At 42.1% G+C, this 21768-nt stretch overlaps 2 protein-coding genes across 8 annotated transcripts in view; one reads left to right on the plus strand and one right to left on the minus strand.

Moving 5' to 3' along the window:
* Positions 1-21768, minus strand: part of LOC105569263 (WD repeat-containing protein 47) — a 68156-nt gene that overhangs the window by 36820 nt on the left and 9568 nt on the right. For 3 of the 6 annotated variants that reach the window (XM_012025591.1, XM_012025592.1, XM_012025587.1), the window contains exons 2-6: positions 9547-10246; positions 8734-9331; positions 8113-8467; positions 1046-1156; positions 498-567 (exon numbers count right to left, since the gene is read on the minus strand). In XM_012025591.1, the coding sequence (XP_011880981.1) occupies positions 498-567; positions 1046-1156; positions 8113-8467; positions 8734-9331; positions 9547-10227 (1815 nt within the window). In that variant the 5' untranslated portion in view covers positions 10228-10246. Of the gene's footprint in view, positions 1-497; positions 568-1045; positions 1157-2917; positions 3444-8112; positions 8468-8733; positions 9332-9546; positions 10247-18464; positions 18536-18650; positions 18658-18945; positions 18999-21768 lie in introns of those variants that run through there. The other 3 variants (XM_012025589.1, XM_012025588.1, XM_012025595.1) reach the window with 3 other exon arrangements.
* LOC105569261 lies at positions 11812-14936 on the plus strand. 2 transcript variants are annotated; one of them, XM_012025585.1, is made up of 5 exons: positions 11812-11890; positions 12236-12607; positions 12861-13071; positions 13232-13782; positions 14105-14936. In XM_012025585.1, exons 1-5 carry the CDS (start codon positions 11876-11878, stop codon positions 14657-14659), a joined length of 1704 nt encoding a protein of 567 aa, XP_011880975.1. In that variant the 5' UTR covers positions 11812-11875; the 3' UTR covers positions 14660-14936. The 2 variants fall into 2 exon arrangements, with proteins under 2 accessions (XP_011880975.1, XP_011880976.1); XM_012025586.1 differs by having other exon boundaries at positions 12236-12490.

The following is a 21768-nucleotide window of genomic DNA, read 5'->3' on the forward strand; positions in this document are numbered from 1 at the left end:
CGCTTGGCGTAAAAATGGCACGGTAACGATCTTAAAATCTCTAAATTACACCGGAAGCGATCTGGAGAGAGATACGGATCAATTTTACGTGCTCGCTGTCTCGATCGATTCGCGGAAAATGTGGGAAGGCCGGTTTTCTCCGGCGAATTACAGACGACACCATAAATGTGTTACAGCTTTTACGTCGAAGCCTATAGAAAATACGGAAAGACGGATAGAAAGTACGTTGCGCGGGCTGTGCTGCGTGGTGGCGAGTGCAATACTTTTTTTTTAACGACGGGACACGTCCCGCAGACGCGGTAATAAAATGACCGTATGATTTGGAGTGGTCGATGCTCGTCATTTACGCTCGTTATGCGATAATCGAATGACAAGCTATCGTATTTAAGTGACGCGCTGCGCGCGAGTGTAACATTGTGATCTTGGAAAGGAAAGCAGCCGGAGATTCGTGGATGTAAGATAAGACAGCATGATATGACGTTTAAAAATTGACTTACCTTGATGACGTCGTAATGTTCCTCCGACACCTTTGAATCGTAAATGCCACTCAGCACCGAGTTTTGCCTTCTGCAAACAGCAAGATGCACGACCAACTTAAACAGTGCGTCATGTTGTGAGAACAGAGATCGCGAGCTTTTTGGAAAAGATAAAAATGTACGCAAATAACGAAAACATAAAACCGTATGTGTGTATGATAATGAAAGAGCACGTGTGAGAATTAATAACGTTCGTCAATTAAAGAATATCTCTGGAGAAACGAGGGAAGAGTGTTTAGAGGGCCGAACTGGTCACTACAGTGGCCAGGAGCAAACTTGAAAACTTTTCGGAACATGTCGATTACGTCTATGCATAAATTTTCTGTTTTAAAAAATTGCAAATTTCAATGGAAAAATCTACAGGTTAAGGGACCGGGAAGAGAGTCATTCTGATGCGAAATTCAACCGATATTAAATGACGCAATGCCTCTGAGAGAGCCATAAATTTTCGCGTGTCTCTCGCAGTGGGACTATCGGGGACTCGTGCGCGATGCGACTCGAGAACTTACGCGACTGGATCCGATCCATTGATCGTAGGCTTCGGCGACTGGATTCCAGACCGGACAGGTGCACTCGTGTGAACGGGCGAAGGTCCTTTGCTCCCCAAAGGCTGCTTTATTCTGCAAATGCCAGAACGAAACGCGAACGATAATTCTCGACGGCAATCAAGTTCCCTCACACGCGATCATAAGTTCTCTTAAAGCGCGAGGAATTTATGGTTGGAAGGTATTAGTTTCGTCACACGCGCGATCATCTGTCACTTATTAATCTCCCATTTCCGTTGACGTACTCCAGCCAGTAATCTCACCACTGAGCCGAGTAATCTCACTATAAATCCAACTACTATTGCACGCTCCACGCAATAACTTCGTATAATTGTTAATGCACAAGACATATCTGAACCTACGAAGCACAGGATCTAAAATTAATCTTTGTTCAAGCAGAAATTTAGAAAAAATTTCAGTGTGATTTTTTAAAAATAGATATGAGTTTTATGAAAATATAAAATAGTATAGATTATATTATATTCGAAAGTTCTTGTTTAAAAAGAGATTAAATATCGTCTATAACATCACAATAAGTTCTTAGAACATACGTCGCAAGTAATGTATTCGTTTCTGCTTCTCAGATAGAGATTTTCTCTGCCGAATCGTTAAATCACCGCGGATAACTTGCAATATTCTTTCCCGCTTCTTAAAGGAGAGGCCTGGGAATTAGCCGCGGCCGCGATTTTCGTGCAGAAACAGAAATGAAGAAGTCTGAGAAGTCGCGAGACCTCTCAACCCGAGCCATTACTCAGGCGAGACATGATTTATCGGGGACTCGTTGTCACCCCCCGAGTCCCAACGCGGGAAAACGTTGGGCCATCTTGACCTCCGCGAACTTGGAACTCGCGGGCCTTCCAGCGAGGCATGAACAACGGATTAAGTATCATCTCAAGTGCAATCTCCAGTGGCGCGGTGTGCACGAACAACATGTAGCAATTCGCGACGCTTGACGTGTGCAAAAATTTCGAGAGCATTTCAATTCTCCCGTTTACCAACCGCGAATCGATCGCGATCGTTCGCTCCAAAGTGAACCAGTTTCACGGTGGCACTTGGTCGTAAAGGGGCTGTCAGTTTTTTTTTCAACGTAACGGTTTGATACGTACAGATGATTTACAATCCGACATTCTCTAAATCACTGAAACAATCTCGCCAGTCGATCATCACGCGCGACGGCTCAGTTTTCGTTACCGTTATACAAAATCGCGCTGCATCACGGCGCGTGCTGCGTTCTCAATCGAAGTAACGTTCTGCGATGCGACACGAGCTCCCGGCGCAACTCCACGAGCTCGGCAAGTCGCGTCCTTTGCCGAGCATGGCTTATAAGTTATACACAATAAGTCGTGTACAATACAGCGAGCGCGTTTCAATCCATTTTGCGGAAATTATGGGAACCAATTAACCGAGGGGTAAACCGCTGACCGAAATCATGTACACCAATGCCTGCTAATGCCCAGTGGGTGTCACTTTATCTTATTATTTCATTTCGTTTCGTTTCATCTTTTTACATTCTTTATAATGCCCCAGCAAGGCCAAGTAACACCCACTAATGCCCTAAAATGCCTACACGGAGAGAATTTTCGTTTAAAATTTATCCTGAAAATGTTGTTCAGGTACAATGGATTTTTTAAAAACTATCCGCGCAACATTGAATGTTCACTGAATCTTTGCGCCTTGTTAAAAGATCCGCGAAACCGTCAGGAAAAGAGAATTAAAAAATCTTAAGAATATCTATTTAAAAATATTGAAATTCTGGCATCTTTCGAGTCGGGAATGCTCTGAATAAATGATACTGCGGCGCAAATGTCACCGGGCAGCCGATCGAGTAATATTTACCGACTTATACACGGCGGCGTGGAACTGACGCTCCGGAGGCTGCACGTGCTGCTGTGACTGTTCTGTTTACTGTAAGTCGGCCGATTGTTAGGAGGCTGCGCGCAGACCCGCTCGGCGATGCGGAATCGCGGCGTCGTCGGTTTGTGATAAATCATGCTTCCTGCACGTTCCTCGCCGTCAAGTCCTGGCGCGTCTTCACGCCTTCATCGCAACGTACACAGGGGTGGGGGTGGGAGGGGGTCCTCTTTTCGCGCGGACGATTTCGATTTTCGTTCCTCGACGAGCTCGACGAGAGCCCGAGGGTCGATGGTCCCCCGACGGCCGACGCGGCTCCGAAACGCGAAAAAAAGGGGGCGAGGGCCCGATGCCGACTTGACCGCCCAAGAAGCCGCGGAATTCGCTCGTCTCGTCTCGCAGCCTAAGACTGACGTTGCGAGAACGGCCGCGAATAAACGGTATGTCGTTTGCTGTCGTGCGGTTGCAGCTGCGGGCGGTACCAGACCGATACTGCCGGCCAGGAGGCTGAGGAGGCCCGACGTGGAGTATCTCGCGAGGGAGCAAGAGCGGCGGCGGCGGCGGCGGCGGTGGCGGTGACGGTGGTGGCGACTCGCCTGGCAGCGGCATTAGCGGCACGACTGAGCTTCAAGCCTGCCGGAGGCTCCGACTCCGCTCGTAATAACAAAGCGTATCGCGAACCTATCAGAGGCTGCTTTGATTCCCTCCGGCCGACTGCACGCGCGGCGCGGCGCGGCGCGGCGCGGCGCGGTGCATCCGCGGCGATCAGCTGTCGCTGTGCGCGCAACCGCGAGCGCGATTCACGAGAGAGATGTAGAAAGCTTCGCGGGCTCCCGGGGAGCGCGAATGCAAATGTAGAGACACATAGAATAAGGTGGGAAAACACGGTCTGCTCTTTTAACGAAGTAAATAGCGTGACGACATCTCGCTCTCTTTCTTGCATTTGGATAAATAGAAAGTTAAGGGGGAGTGTCGAGAACGATTAGCCCAACAGAAATCCGCGTGGGAAGTGTTAGATAATAAACTCACGCGGAAAGTTCTGATTCGTGCACATCCCCGATTGTCATTTGCCTGATCAACGTGGACCCGAAGATCCTGATAAACTAGTAGGAGATTTGAAGTCTCCAGATGTGGCTTTCGTTACGATTCGACGTTATTCAAAAATTTTAAGAGCACATAAACGGAGAAGGGGAGATGCGAAATGAGTGTCAGTAGGATTTTTTGATCGAGCTATTACTTTCAACTGGGTAATAATTTTCGAGCGAGAGAACATCGAGCGCGCGAACAATCGCTTTCGGAAGAATCGCGCGAGGAACATCTGGCAGATGTCCCGCTTCGAGAAACAGAAGCCATAAGCGCGCCTCACAGTTATCTCGCGCGGTTAAAATGATACACGCGAGTTATACTCAATTTCACAACGTATCGCCACACTTTCTGCCTTACATCAGCAACGAACGCGAGTCCCTATGAATTTTCTAAGCGGCGCTCACGAGGCCTGCTCGCCGGCAAAGGAATTCTCCGTTCTGCTTTCTTAAATCGCGCCCGCGCGCCTTTACATCGCCGGCGCGAAATACAATATTTCGAACCGAATCAACGCACTAAACAATACTCGACGTTTTTTTCGCGTTTCTTCCTGCCTTACAATCCTGCGTTTGCCCCCGATTAAACAAACTTTCACGGCTCACTCCGTTTCGGCACGTGGCTACGTATCGCGCTTATGGGATATGAAATTTGTAGCAACGCTGTTGCTCCACCGCGCGTACATATTCGCAATTATCATGTACTATCTGTGCTCCTGTCTTCGAAAAAGGCTTGGCGAACATATTCCCAACGTATGCTAAGAAAGGCTCACGCTGCTATCAAATTAAGTGGAGTAAGACTTTTGTATAAATGAGTTTTGGAAAAGAGTCGACTACTTTTCGTGGTAATCATTAAGTAGGTATAATCATTAATGATCTATTTATAAATCAATTAAAAACCTGGCACTGATGGTAGCCAATTAAAATTACTAAGTGCGAATCCATATACCGTCTTTTTCCAACCTGTCCTGCGCGCCGTTAAGTACCGGACATGTAACACAGGTTTTTCATTAGGTGGGAATCATTTTCGTCAGTCAATTCACGTGTTATAAAATCGCTGAACGATTTGATAAATTATTTTAAACGCTATACTTAGCATTCATTACAATAACACCCCTCCCCGTACTGAATTAAAATTTAGTTCATCTATTTATAATTATCATTAATTTTCGTCATCGAAACATGATTGTCTCGTTATTCAAACTTTATTGCATCTTCTGTTACTTCTAATATAGACAGGTATAAGATAATAACTTGGTAATTGTAAACTGTAATAAAGTTGTATACGTTTCGATAATTGTGTACTTGTTACGTAAGTGCAGGCAATTACAAAAGAAATTAATTATACAATTATACAATCGCGCTCGGTAACTCGATTATGTAATTGCATAATTGATTTTTCGACCGCACAAAAATTCACACAATACATAAACTACTCGGTGTGTAGCGATTATTCAAGGATCTTTTTTTTTCTATTCGTCCGTAACCACATGACCACAACACCTGGAGTGTTCAATGCTAACCAGGCGCTTTTAATCCGAAGGAGAGAAAGAGAGGGGACTGCCTCGCGATTACTTCGTATTCCGATGATGTTCCAACAAAGCCTCGTTTGTTACCAATGACGAGCGCTCGCGCGTTCTAATTACGCGCCGCATCTCGCCGTATTCGCGCAAGTAGGTGGCTGCGTTACGACGGACGAGCGCAGCGCCGAGTCCGCGGTGTCAAGAGGATCCCGAAGGCCCATCTTTGGCATCGGCGCGACGTGCCACTGAGTCGAAGCCCAAGGAAATTCGATGCGTTACATTTACGTGATCGACGGCAAACGCGTTACTTGTCCGCGCGACATTCTCGGCAACGCCGGTATAATTAATGGAAAGGAAATTATTAGAAAGACCGGTAAGTGCTACGTGCGTGCAGATTTAAATTTTATGGTACACTTCCGAGACTTTAGTCCTTTCACAAAAATATTTTCTGGAAATTACGTTACATAAAATTCTGGAAAAACATTGTAAAAAAAGTACATTACATGTTTTATTCGAGTACTTGAAAACTTTATCGATTCATTTCACATCTGTTTTAGATCTTTCCAAATTTGTATATTTAATTAATTAATTTAATTTTTTCCAGAAGTGGTTCTAATGTTGAAGATTCACTTTCAACTTTTTTTGTTATCTAAGATATGTTTTTTTTTAAATTAAACGAGAATCTCTCCGTTTTCCGCGTTTCCGGATTCGCAGAATAATCCGAAATAATTCCATGAACGTTTGCATAAGAGTAAAGATTACTTTCCAGCTGTATCACTGTTTTGAAAGAAGACAGAAGTCTTTAAATGCAGAGGTGTTTCAAAGGGAGCTTTATATGTCGTTAACAAAAACAGAACGCGCCGTCTGATAAATCTAGCGAATCATCAAGAATAACCACGTTTGTTGAACTCGCAGAAGGATCAAGGGCTCTCGTTCGGCCTCGTCGACCGCGAAATGCCGCCGTCTAAATACGCCGTATTTCGCCACTAACGAACTGCCAGACACTCGAAGCTCCTTCGGACCGAGTTAATTCCTCGATTCATTCCGCGAAAGCGTTGACGCGACTGCGGCGCTAGTCAGTCTCATTAGCACGTACGTGAAAACGTACGTACCTACCAATGAAAATACTATTCAATCGCACATGACGAAATAATTATTACTCGGACAACATTCCGTAATGTACTAACATATTTTAAGCTAGTCTTCCTAAGCCGGATACAGCTTCGTAAAGTGAAGATATACGATAACTATAATAATATTTTAATTCTGTCTCTGCGCTAATATTCTATTTTTAAACTTTGCATCACAGCATTGTTGATTTTAAGTTGAGAAAAGTCCGATAATAATTGAATACTAAGTTTTCGTTTTACGTAAGTAATGTGACGTATTTTCGGAAATTCGGAATAAGTATAGATGTACATAGTTTACGTGTTGGTACACACTTTGCAGGATGTAGTCACGCGTATGAATGACACAATGCGGTCGTAAATACGGAGGTATGCGCATGAATCATCGATAGGGCAGGACGGCGCAATCGTACGGTCACCGTTTTGCTGTATATACGCATCCGGTATCCGGTTCGAGCACGATGTCAGCGGTCGATGCCAATGAACCGTGATCGAATTCTGATTTCGATCGCCGAGCAACGTTCGCTTTCTCGCAGAGTTAATTGCGAAACAGTATATGGACACGCATTAAAATTACTTCCTGAGATCGATCGTTGAATACAACGAAAAAAACAGACAAAAGACGAATTAAAATTATTTCCTGAGACACGATCGTTGTATATAACGACAAAAAATGGATTTATCGGAACTTTGAATTTTCATTGACGTCAATTTTATTACACGAGAGTTGCGTATGAATAGACCGATTTCTCACGACGCGTTTAAATCTTTTAATTGAAAAAGAAGTTAAAATGTTTATGTATTAAAGAATCCTCTGAGCAACATTTTTAATATAAATTTACTAAATCTGTTTTAAAATATTACTGGTGGTAAAACAATTTAATAAATTTATTATCATAGTATTAAATGATTAAATAGATATTGCATTAAAATATAATAAAATTTTGGAACGACTGATTTCAGGAATTTTTATACGAAGACTCATCTATTTAAGAACGTCTTAAACGACTTTCAACTCGTGTAGAGATAGTCGAAATAGTCAAAATAATCCGTCTCTTTCCACTGATCCTCTCAGGAGGGTAATAATCTATTTTAATCAGCGCTTCATCGGAGTCTAAATCTAAGCTGCTATTCTCGGCACATGTTTTACCATAATAGACGCGACAAAGGCATTTCGCTATCGCCATCTGTTGGAGAATGCAACGGGCTTCAACTTTTCATCGAGTGTACATTCGATGCAACAGGATCGACACAGGCAATAACTGGCAGTACATTAACTTATGAGCGACAATGCTACTTAAAAAATATCGTATTTCTTGAACTGTGTGCATTCTTTTTATGTCTCGATATGCAAAAACATGTACCTTTCTGGCAATTTGAAAATTGTAAATACCTTTGCGACTCTTCGTCGTAGGTGCTTTTTAAATAAAATCTTGAAAAAAATTACTCACCCTTCTGCCTGGAGCCTGTTATCTGCTACTGCTAATTGCATGGGTAACGGCGCAGTTAGCTGCCTGACTAACTCCTCCCTCTCCCTCTCCTTCAGTTGGATGGTCTCCTGCAGTCTCTGCTTCTGTTTCTGGTATTCTTTAAATAGGCCACCGTTGTAACTTTGTTCGAAGTTGTCGCTAGGAGCCATCGCTCTAATCGGTATCACGGATGGGTCTGTAATTTTGGCTGCGACTCCCGTGGGCTTCTCCGTCAAGGAGTCCCTTCTGGAACTCCTGGCGGTCGAAGGCGCCGGCGATTCCCTTCCAGCCGCTCTGCGTTCTGGCGTGGATGTCGCTGAAGGGTCCACTTCCACGCCTATAAAAATTACGAGTAATTTCCAAGATAATTTACAAGCTTTCATCTTATATGTAGAATTACTTTAATTGACCCGTCAATCGTGAAAAGAATAAATCAATCAAAGCTAAGTAAAGTAACTAAAGATAATTGAACTGTTATGCAATATGTACTATGAAATATGGATTAAAAGTCTAATCGTCCTTTCAGTCAAGTGTTTTATATATTTCACTGTGCATAGAGCGAAATAAATGAGAAACTTCTAGATATAATACTTAGTAATTTACCGTCGGGGCTTTTGGAGTGTCCTCGAGTCCGCGGCGGAGCCTTAGGTTGAGCATTCATTGTAGTCTCCTGTATCGAGGGTAACTGTTGAAACTCGGCGTAATTTGAGCTAAGGAAGACATCACCCTCGTTTTCGAAGAGCCTGTCGACGCTAGTGTTCATCAACTTGTTGTTCTTGGAACCGGTCAAATGGAAGCTAGCGAATGATGACCTGGACATCGGATTTACGTCGCCGACGGACAGCGCCATAAGCGCCGCCGACGGGATGGATGTGTTCTTGGGACTTCTGGGTCCAAGACCAGCCTCCAGTGCCGGCACTAAGCTACGAGACATCATGTCCGCAGCGGATCTCGGCCTGGTGAACGGCATGGCGCTGTGCGGGAAAGTCTTCGGCTTGATCGGCGTTATCAGCATGTGCTCCGTCCACGAGGTCTCCAAGGAGGGCCTTTCCAAGCGCTCCACGTCGACGTTCAGGGTTCTTTGTGCGAAGGGTACGGCGAACGTCTCGGGGGGTATACTTTGAAGCCATGAGAGCAAACTCAAGTCCGAATCGCTGAAGCCCACGGATCCATCTAGTAGCCTCGAAAAACTCATCTCTACCTATAACATAAGAAACGCACGGAATAAAACACCTGAACAAAACGATACTGAATTGTATACTAAAATGAATACTATAAAAAGTAAAAATAAATGTATGACATGAATAAATAATCTAAAATTTTATCAAGTAATTATACATAAAAAAACAAAAGCAATATTAATTTTGATATAATCTTGGCAAATTTTATTCTTTCGTGAAATAAAACAAAAATTACCTGTTCGCTCTCTTTCGACCCGGTAGCTTTCGCTTGGCAATAATGAACGCAGGATTCGTACAGGATGCCCTTGATGACGAGCTGAATAAGCCGATCGTTTTTCGCTGAGGTAGTCGGATGCGCGGGATCAGCGCTCTTTCTGTCGCCCGGCAGGAACTTCTCTACTAAAGGGTGAACCTCGCGGAAACATTGCACCCTCGCGTTACTGGGATTCCAGTCCTTGTACTGCAGGTGATCCGTCAGCCGCGGCAGAGTAAGCAACAGACACAGGCTGCTGTATTCCTCTTTGGATGGTGCGACTTTCTCGAGGTCGCTCAACACCTTGACAACCTCCTCCACGGCGTTGTCAACGCTGCCGTTCGTCCCGGTGGCGATAACGTTCGCCTCGGACTTAATGCACAGCAGCTCGACATACTTGTGTCGCAGGATCGAGTACGTAAATCTCCTCATATCGAAATCCGACAGCGCTTCTAGCGGCTGAATGAACTCGAGCACGTCGTCCCATTGTCCGTCGAGGATCAGCTGGCGCAGGAAGAGAACGTCGTCGCTGTACTGGCCGTTTATTACGCCGGTCTCACGCTCGAGCGAGAGCTGCGAGATGTGAAGGTCGCGACTGTGAAGGAACTCCAAAGTCAGTCGCACCACGTCCTCCTCGCGCAGCGTCAGGTGCGCCGCCGGCATCACGTACCGAATACGCAACCTGGACATTTCATTAGAAGACATAAATATGGTTGGCGTATTGGCTCGCATCTTCATGTATCGCACTGTGTAGAGATGCGCACGAGACGAGAAAAGTCTCGTTCTCGTCTCGAAATCGAAAGCGCACCTCTAATCGCACGATGTTACTGGCCACTGAGATACACTTTGCAAAAAATTTCTGCCGAAGGATAAGTCATTGAAAAATTTTAATGTTGAAAGTTTGAATTTTTATAGAATCATCTTATAATTTAAAAAATGTATGTTCCAGTGTCTGCAAAGTATTTGCGAGATTTCGGATTACAATAGATTTGTGGAGATACAAAGACGATTGAAAAATTCGTAATAACGTTTACAATTTTGAGCCGATATGATCAGTGTGTGGCAAAACATGTAATTTTCGCTACTTGGGAGAATCATATTAACACGAGAATTCGAATGAAAATTCGACATTAAATTGAGAAACGATAACTTTTAATTTTTAACGAACTATAGAAACTTGACGCATATAGGATAGAGCGCGACTATTTCGCTCATATGGAGAAAATTTTCTTTTAGATTTATTAATCAGAAAAATGTTATACATTTTTTTAATGCCATGTTGCTCCACGACTGCTATGATTTTCAGGTAGGTTTAAATTCTAAGAGAAAATTTTCCCCGCGCAGTTAAAGAAAAATTTGGATAAAAAAATGTTCAAGATAAAAAGGGGCATTTAAATTTTCCAAAGTAGAGGGAAGGGCTTTTGGCACCATGGAGCTTCTTAGCTTTTCGTCTTGAAAATTTTTTATTCGAATTTTTCTCTAACTAAGCGAAATATAGCCCCGTTCGACCCCACGCAATACGTATTACGAAAATGACTTTTCCTTCTGAGAAATATTGAAATTGCCACGGATATTACGAGTAATGTAACACGATGTTACCGTATCGCTAGTAGATATTAGTATGTAATATCTGGGAATTATGAAATCGCTTCAGGAATGTTACCTCCCGGTTTCAAGCCTCGCGTGCTATAACGCGAGATAACGATGAAAACGCAGACGAAAGGCTGCTTAGTGATATTTATATTCAGAGTGGCCCGCAGCAAGAGAGAAGTCTAGATCAACGTCTCGGCATCCAGCCACCCACTTACGCGATAATCAGGGCACGTCTGCGGGTGCGCTGGCCCCGAAGTGCAACGAACTCTTGAGGAAGTGCTATTTCGTGCATTCCATACGTGCATATCATTACTAGGTTTCGTAATCGTGCGTTTTACAGCAAACGGAAGTCCGCGCGCGAGTCGAATCGCGTCCACACGAATCGTGACGATCGTTACAGTTCTTTTGCGAGCTGGCTGTTAGGTGAAGTCAAGCTATTTACGACATAACGCAAGCCCGCGTATACTTTTTTTTTACAATTAGCAATTTTCATCAACGATATTCAGAATGCATATATGAAAAAATGTGCTTCCTTTAAAAGATTTGATGACGTCCGCATGTTTGCCACGAGGCGGTTTGTCACAATGTGCAAACTGGCGAAATCAAGGAATATGCAAAATTTGTAGCGTCAGCGATTCTATGGGTTATTTACGCTTAGTGGCACCGAGGAATCGCGTTAGTCTCGAGCGAACTGCAGCAAGAGCGGCAAGAAACCACAATGTATCGAGAATTAGTGAGTAAACTTCTCCGATATATATTTTACATTTTACTTAATATTTTTACGGGTCTTTAGCTTCTGGAAAAACTTTTCAATAATTAAACGATGTGTCATCAGCGTTAAGTATAAATTTTGTAGAAATTAATACACGCTAAAACATTTGTCTTTGTATTTAACGTCTTCTCTAATTCAATGTTCACATTGAAAAATAATTCCATGGTAAATCGATAAATATGTAATCTCTCTCTTTCTCGGCAATTTCAAATTGTTCAATAAATAAATTTAGGAAACAAATTTCTACCGCGTCGAGTGTTTCTTCGAGAACTAAGTACCAGCATAAAGTTTTCTTAATCATTTCAGTTCCTAGCGTTGACAATCTCGTTAGCAAGTGTCGTACTTGCTGACGTCCTCGTTCAACCCGGTTATCAACACGGCTATCAATACAGTAGCACTCCACACTACGTGCAATATCAGCCTTCAATACCGCAGTATCAGTTTCCGGCTGAACAATATCGCAGGGCGCAAATTCCGAACCACGAATGGACGCAATATCTTTCGCGAGGTCAGACGTATCATCCCTATGACTCGTATCAAGACAATGCCCGTACACATATGGTAAGCTACCCACGTCAACCACACCATTATTTACTCAGGCCGCATTACGCAAAGATAGGGGGTCATGGATATGTGCGGCCCTCAGTGTTCCTCGGTATACCTCATCACCCCACGACGGTACATGCTCATTCTATTACTTGATCTGATGAAATAATATCTTTTTTATTAATTTAGCTTCGAAATATTTCATGTATATTGCTATCACTTTTTATCTGATACTGATACGGTGGCTGTACGTATGCCACCATATTATTGACAAACAGCTTTTCTTTGAGTTGATTATAACGCAAACGTTGATATTTATCACGTTTTTGTACACGAACCGATCCTCTCTATTGCTGGAGGTTTCTTAAGAATGCTATTTTTCCAGATAGTACACAACCGGCGCGAGAGATCGCGTAGATCGGTTCCTACAAGTGACGAACCCAATAAACTTGAAATCGTTACAAGTTCCGAATCCAGTAAACCTGACATCGTTGCGCATGACAATGATGTGGCCGCGAAGTCGACCTTAACCGACGCCAAGCCTCCTACAGCCATCGACTCGTTACTTCCAGAGCACGAGACTACCGATACTAATGGTAAATATTCTAAACAACAAAAATAAAAATCTTGAAATAGTAACCTAACACCTATTTCGAAAGACGCGTAACTCCAACTTACGCGAGTTACAAAATACGAACGTAAATCAATGTATCGATATAATACAATTCGCTTTCAATGAAACTTGCTCAATTACAGATAAGCACGTGGAGAACCGTCAGATCAATTATGACCACGTAACGGAGCCACGTTTATTCGGCCTTTATCCAGAAAACATGCATTCTGAATATTCAGAAAATATACATTCTGAATATCCAGAAAACATGCATTCTGAATATCCAGAAAACATACATTCCAGTTATCGTGAATCATACCTTCAATCCGATAAACCGTATAAAAATTTCATGCAGAAGATGCTTTCTCAACTAAATCCACACCTCAACACGCAACTTCCTACACCAGACAGTTTAAACGACCGTGTACTCTTTGTAACTCTGCCAAGCAGCGACCCTGTTAATAATGAACCTTATGAAATAATGCCGGCATCGGACGATACTCGTGATAATAGTAAATACCGATCAGCTGAAAGAGATTCTTGGCCAGATTTCCGTCATTATTTGGCACACAACACGAGAGGTGTTTGGCCGGAGTACCATACGGAATATCGCCCTGACCACCACGAACCACAATATTTTAACCATGAGAATATGCGGGCTGTACACCAAGAATTTGACAATAAACCTATGCAGGTAAAGATTCTAACAACATAATTTGTTTTATTTAAAGAGTTTTTAAATTTTTATTCGACTTATAAAAATTTAATTAATTATTAGTAAGACAATAGAAATTTTTCGTGTAATAATATGCGTTATGTACAACTTTACTATTGAAAATGAAACATTTTTCGGACATCGTGAATGTTTTGCAGAATGTTTGAAAAATATTCTTTTCGGTAATGTGAAATATATAAATACCGCGTCTACGAGAAAAGACTTTAAATGATATTCTTAGAGAAAAGGGGGAAAAATTTTTTACAAACAATTAATAAAACCCATTACACGTTTGTTACAGAGAAGCGCAGATAAAGGTGACATAGTCAATACGGATGAACCAAAATACGATGTCAGGCCGGTCGCATTATTCTTTCCTTCCAGTTTGCCTAAAAAGCAGAAAATTTACCATTGTGCCGAAACGCCTACTTTGGCGCTAACCGGACAACCTCCCATTACCTTTGTGGAAAATGAATATAGAAATAACGACGAGTCGTCGAGAACCAGTGAGATCGTCAGTGCGCCATATTCCGACACAATGGACAGGTCGTTCTCAAATTATGATCCGAACAAAAATTTATACAACAAAGATTTCCACATCAATTTCGATAAGATGAAGTTTAATGCAGACCATAGTATCCACCAGCAGCCAATGAAAATCCCTGACTATGTATTTTACACAAATGCCACTGCTCCTAGACATCCAAAGTTGCTGTTACCGCAAGTTTTTTTAGACAGTTACCCGCCGGAAGAGAAAATAATATATGCTACTCCACCATATTACAAATACCACGACGACACTCAACCAAGTGATAAATCACCTTATAACATGTTTTCGTCACCAGTTTATTATTAGTGAAGTACTGTTATAGATACGACGCTGTTATCGATTCCTGCTATGTTACCTTGAAGCTATGAGTCGATTGACCGTAATGGTTTTCATGTTCTATTTATTATAATTACTCTTATGCCACGCATAATTTTTTATAAGCGTACATCCCTCATCGAACTCCGTCCGTTCGGTAACTGAACTTTTATATACCATTTTCTAAATAAAAAATTAAATTACTTATTTCGATGTTACAATCCTATGTATACGTACAAGCTCTTAAATAAACGTGTTTTTATGGGAACAGTATATTCTCTTTATTACCTTCTTGACACACTGTAAACCTTATCATATCGTAAAACCCCTAATTATTTAGAATTATATAAATTTCACATGGTAATCTTAATAATTTTACTATAATCTTTCGAACCTTTAATTAACCTTCTGAATATGTGTTTAAAACAAATGATTGAATTCAGTGAACAGTATAAATTAATAATACTAACTGTAAGTGAAAATCTAAAACATCCTGTATATCCTTTAGATAAGTTGATTAACGAGAAGACGGTTTCACGATTAAATAAGAACCGATAATATCCGGATTGCATATCGAAAAGCATCAAGTTTCATCGTGGAATACAAACATACCGGGAGCACTTTCACCAATCCTAACTTTGATTGTAGCTGGTAAATGCTGGTGATGGAACGAAAATTCAATTTCAGACAATTTGCCGGGAGAGTTAATTGAGTCGAACACGGGGATATCGAGGCGCCGTACGTCTGTAAAATGTGCGAATGCCTGCCGGAAAAGGAGGGCAAACACTGATCGAGCAATTTCTGACTCGCCCCCGGGGCGCATCTCTCTCCGATGGAATGCAATTTCTTCGATTCCGCGGAGAGCCACTTTCGATAGGATGCGTGAATGTTTATTCTTTCGTTATTTTTGTTGTTGGAGCATCATAAGGTTCGAAGCGCGATGGAAATTGGTCGGATAGTTACATTCATTATATTCGCCGGAATAGAATTGAAATGGCGCTTCAGCAAACTACGGAGATAAAGCATCGAGCACATATTAAATAATAACATTCGACTAATGTTTTGCGAAATCAATCGATAGTGATCGGGAGATCCATTGATCGCGACGCATCGTTGATCTCTTCAAATGGATACGTAATGTGTGGCTGACAGCTGCCGGTTGTAGCAGGTCGTAAACTCATCGTATAATAACGCGCCGAGGTAACGGAGCACTGAGGCGTTTAAAGTGCGCTGAAAGTTATGAAACGAGACGTAAAAGGCACGCACCGTGTTTACAGCGATGTAATCATCAGCGCTCGTGCGTGAACACTATCGCGAAATAAATTCGATCTTTCGTACGTTCAATTCCAAACAGAGAGATCTTTGAGTTTCGCTAACAAGTTCGTCCTCTATCGAGTTCGTAGTCAATAACGCGATGAAAATTTTAATGACAACTTTAGGATGTAACGGTAGAACGTTTTATTTGTATCGTGTTACGTGGCGGTTTGATACTGCCGTTACACGCAATTGATGCATCCGAAATTTAGGGGGAAGTACATTTATCAAACGGAAGTTACGAACTGCTGGCCAGTCGTTCCACAACGTTTGCCGTAATAACTACGGGAATCGGCCGTTTCGCACGTAACAGGTGAGTTAACTTCACTATAATTAAGCATTAATTAAGTCAACGAGGAACCTTAATTGTCTGTCGAAATATATACATGGCGCATTATCACTTCACATACTGCCAATTAATATATTAGATACATAATTGGCAAATTATTTTTCAAGGTTGGAAAATTCTTCGATTATAATTTATAATCTATGTAGAGTTTAAAAAAATTAGTATTGTGCTATAAAATGGAATTAGAAAGAATTAGAAAGAATAAGATGTAAATAAAACGTATGTAAAATAATGTACAATTATTCTATTATATGTATAGCTTCTATTTCGCCCTATTTTTCTATAGAGAATTTTCCAAATGTGTAAAATATTTATTGAGCGTTTAAAAATTTGTTGAAATTTTTCGTACAATTCGTGCTTCAGATCTTCGAGACGGAAAGAATATCCTCGATGTATTATTTCCGTTTGCGTTTTGCAGGAGTCTTCAGATTTTTTAATACCTCCACAGCGCTTGACTGACAGCCGCGGTTTCATTATGGAGATTGCATAATCTCAAACTGCAATTCATAAAAGTGAAAAAACTTGAAACGTAAAAAATACCATCGTCGAGTTTCAAAGGCAACGCTCGTAAGTTCGAGGAGCCTGCGCTCGTTGCTGAGCGTATTTTTTCGCGTCCCCCTCCGACTTCAACTTTGACATCTCCTTGACTCTTTGCCGCGACTTGCTTCGCGTTTCCCGCGTTTATAATTCCAACCTGCCAGCGTTCACATATTCCGTTTCCTTCGCCATGTTATGTATATGCGCAGGCGGCTGCAATCGTTTGTTAATTTATACCACGACCTTTGAGGCAATCCAATATATCGGCGCATCCTTCTGCAGGGCAGAATTAATCGAGTATGCAAACGAGAGGAAACTATCGCTCTCGCAGATCACTTTGCTTTTCCACATACATACACGTTAATTTTTCCGGTTAAATGAACAATGGAACTTTCGCAATCATAGGAAGTACGGATACGGAGCCTATAATTTCTCATTCTAATAAATCAACATTTATGAATGATGTTAAGCTATTACATTAGTAGTTCTTTCATGTTTTATATCAGCACTAAAATATGTTACTGATCAGAACCTTGAAAAGACTAACGAGTTGCAGTTTATAACTCACGGTTGCCTCTTAAGTAACATCGTGAATAACAACTGATTCAAACTACAGCTTTCGATATTAAACGATGGCATAAATCACGGAAAAGGCATTAAATTTAAAATTTACATATCCGTGATATGGCACTCCAGCTTCTATATTATATTTTCATACGCGACAAAATAAATTAGTCTCTTATTTCTCAGTTTACGCGTACTATTATAGCAAAGCGCAACAACCTCAGATCGCCACGATAAACTAGATGTATCTTTAACTTTGAGGAATCCTTTCGTTTTTAAAATGAAAGAGAGAAATACAATCTACGTTATAGCAATGCAAGCAGCTTCTCCGAGAAAAACTTGGATCTGATGGAAGCTGGGGCGCGAATACGCTGGAGAATTTATATTGCCTGCGGGGAAAAAAAACGGAGAATACTGTCGCGTGACCTATCTCCGTGGGTAAATCAAGCGTCGAAGAATACCGGTACCGGCCTCGGCTTACGGGGTCAAAGCTGACCCGCTGAATACCTCCATTACAGGATAGCTAATGGTTTCTTTGCGCCACGAAGAAGATTCCCTCTTGGAAATATCGCTTCTGGTTGGTGAAAAAGAGAAAAAGCCTTCCCACAACTCGTTCTTATCACTAGCGCGGGTTCAACGTACCGATACGCCGAACTTCACGTCACATCGTTCACGAGGTCTAAATTTAACGCGAATGCCCTAGTCACCCTAGTGAATGAAACGCTAAATTAAATCCGTCAGCGCTAAATTAAATCTCACGACATTAAATTGAACCCGTCGACGCTAAGCCTCGCTGAAATTAAACTGCCAACATTATGGACTATGTTACATATGTGCAACCGACGTATGTATTTTAATAATAAATAACGATTCCACAATAATTACGCATTCTCGGAAAATTGCAAGCCATTGTAATAAACGTCACATGAAAAGATTATTTATAATCGGAATAAAAGCATTGCTAAATATAATAAAGCACCGTCCCCTCGCACAAAATGTACCAAATCTTTGCTGTATCTAAAGATGACTCACCAGTTCAGTACACTTGCTACCATGTGCAGAAACAAAATTACCAACGATATTCCGACGATTACAGGCAGTATCTGTCATTATACACATGAAACCGGCTTTATTGGAAAGAAAAATTCATATTATAAAAAGGAAAAGATGTAAAAATTAATATACAAGCGTTGATTATCGGACAATTGCAGCTATTACCTGATCGTTCTCGAACTGCCTTACGGGGAAAAAGTAGAGCCGCAGCATTAAGGTTTTTGCTATTGGTGCAACGTGGAAGTCAAACTATCGGAAATCCGTGTATTGGAAATGAGCGAGATCAGGCTACACGAGGAGGATTAATATCTCAATAATTCAGACTGGAAGATCGTATCACTTGACTCGGGGAAATGTTCATTTTTGGAGTAAAAAGTATCGAATCCAAGAATGAGGAGAACAGAAGGGAACGAGAAAAGAGGAGTCGTGCATAATTAACACAAGTAATTAACATATTTACGTCTTCTGGCCCGCGCGTTTGTACGTCGTGGCGAACATTCGCGCGAGAGATGTTCAAAATATCCTGATTAATGCGCACATTACACACGCGACGCGAGGATCGTGGAGCGAGATGCGGCAGCGAAATTCGACGGAGCACGTGGCCGAGGATGTACGTACGAGTGACGTCGCGCGACGCACTGACTCGGCGTCGCCGGACGCCGGAGCGCCGTCGCGACGGCGCCGACGTATCGGCCGGAAGTAATACCCTTTGCGATTATGGTCGTGAGAATAAGCGTGACGCGCATCGAGATCGCGTCGCACGTGCCCGCGAGAAAATCGATCTCCCCGAGAGTCTCCAGGAGCAAACCCCGTGTGGTCTCGCGATTAAAACGGTAAACGAGAAATAAATCGCGTGTAAGGTCAAGACATTAATTGGAAGCCCCACTGTCCATTTGTCTCTCGGTGCACGACTCGATCTGACGTTATCGAGAATCTGTTCTCAATATTTTAGTTCACTTCCTCGACATAAAGATTGAGAAGAATGACACGCGAATTCTTCTGTCTTAATTAAATATCCGTTAACTGCAATTACGTCTCGAAGACGGTCCAGTCGCGATGACGAGCTCGCGAATGTCGGACGTTGCATTAACACGAAGAATTTTAACAAGAAATAAGTCTTGCTGCTTCATCATCTTCGTAAAACCGACCGTGGAAGTACCAGTTTCCCGCGACCTCTCTTACGTGACCTTCACCTACGCAGACACCTTCCCCGGAATACCTGCGGCCAGGTCGACTTCCGCGTCGAAGAAACATATCTCTTACGGCCGCAAGTATCTCACTGCCGAAGGCCGGTATTCACTCGTAAGCGCTGTTTGCATAATCGCATCGAGAAATGATGGACGGGGCGAATAACGGCGAATCCGCGTGCGTATCGGACCTTACGAAAAAAAAAGAGGATTGCACACTATGAGCTGCCTATGGGACAGCAATTATCGACAAATTAATATTGATACTCGCGATGTAAAGCTAATTGAATAGCGTCGCGTTCGTTGCGTAAGCTGTTTCAAAGGGGTCATTTGCACGGAAATTAATTTACTGTACTTGCGTAGTGTACCGTTTCGGAATGAGATTCAAAGGAAGAAATGGAAGATTAACATGCACATTTTCGCCAAAGCGCACGCGCATAGATGCCAATAAAAATATATATACCTGTATTAGAGTGTCTCTCTAATACAAGAAAAGCATTACTTTTACAGTGAAAATTAAGGGTTGACATTAAAAGTGTATATCAAATTGCAATACTCTTGCAATGTCGTCTGCTTACGTGCAAAGCCAACGGCACACGATACTGTTTTTCCCTACTGAACTGCTTACGAGAACCAATCAGGATTTAAGCCAACGGCACACGATACTATTTTTCCTCCTGGATTGCTTACGAGAGCCAAACAGGATTTAGCCTTAAGTCATCTCATCTGTAACTCTACATCCTTATTGGCTCCCTCAAGCAATCCAGTAGGAAAAATAGTATCGTCTGCCGTTGGCTTTAGCCCCTTAAGTCATCTGATCTTAAACTCTGCATCCATACTGGTTCTCGCAAGTAACCCAGTGGGGAAAAATAGTATTGTGTGCCGTTGTCTCAAGTTGATATTAAGTTAAGTGTTGGATTAAATGGTCCTAAATGCAGCTCTTGCTATTTGACGAATATCAAGCGAAGGATGTAAGAACGGACTTGACGAAGTCGGCGCAGCGCGACGTGTTCTGGAGCAATGTCCGTTCCGGGCTACGTGCTCCCCTTAATTGAGCGTGCACTAATCCCCCTTTCCTTCGTCGCTGGCCTGGAGGGGCCCACGCGGCACGGCGGTTCCCCACGTGTGGTCGCGCCTTAATTGAGCGTGTGCGCCCACTTCGAGTCGGGCGATTCTTTTCTCATCTTCCTCGCCGACTCGACATTAAACCGCGCTCACGTACACGCGTAATAAATTATAATCGTGCATTTCGTGCGCCTGTGTGCCGCTGCTACGAAATTGTACTGCTGACTGTCCTAGGACGGAAGAGCGACCGCGCAGAATGCGATTAACTACACGTAATCCGGTGTGACTTTCAGCTGAAATTTTGTCGCGTTATCCTTCTCACCGTATTGCGAAAGCACGAAACGCTAAGGTTTCTTAGTAATGTCTCAGCTTGAATTCTGACGTAAGAAATACGCGAATAATTATAGCGTCTTGCATCCGCACTCATTTTTTCACGAACAAAGTCAATATTCGATTTGACGGAGTAAAATATGCTAAAATTGATATCTTTTTTTACTTCTTATTCCTATGAGAAAATATATGTCGCATAATTCTAAACGATTATGTGTGTGTACGTGTCATGGAAAATCTTGAAAGAAATTAATGTCAAAAGTATTTTAACTAATAAGAATTCCTCAATGTCGCCAGCGATAATTAACAACAGAAAACACTGACGTTGTCAAAAGTATTTTGCCAAAAATAATCTTGTTTCCCATAGCAAAAAATTTAGAACGTTAAGATTAAGTCGCGTTTTGATTCTAACGGGGAATGTATTTAATCCGCGTGTTAAATGCCGATTTATTTTAATCGGCGGAAACAAGATCGCTTTCAAAGGCAATCGTGCAAAAAGATTTAGATGAATCGTCAAGTTCAAGGTATTCTATAAGATACGTGGCTATTTTAGCACGGACAATCGATTCGCGACATTTACTAAAGTTCTCGCCAGTCGTTTAAAACCTCATTTATCAGTGTCGGAACTCGTATAACTTTGTGATCATAAACTCGTTATAATCTGTCTAAAGTCGAAGAAACGAGTCACATTAAGAATCATC

Source organism: Vollenhovia emeryi, unplaced genomic scaffold (genome assembly GCF_000949405.1).
Source record: "Vollenhovia emeryi isolate VEMERY1.0 unplaced genomic scaffold, V.emery_V1.0 DF939125.1, whole genome shotgun sequence".
Taxonomy (NCBI): Eukaryota; Metazoa; Arthropoda; class Insecta; order Hymenoptera; family Formicidae; genus Vollenhovia; species Vollenhovia emeryi.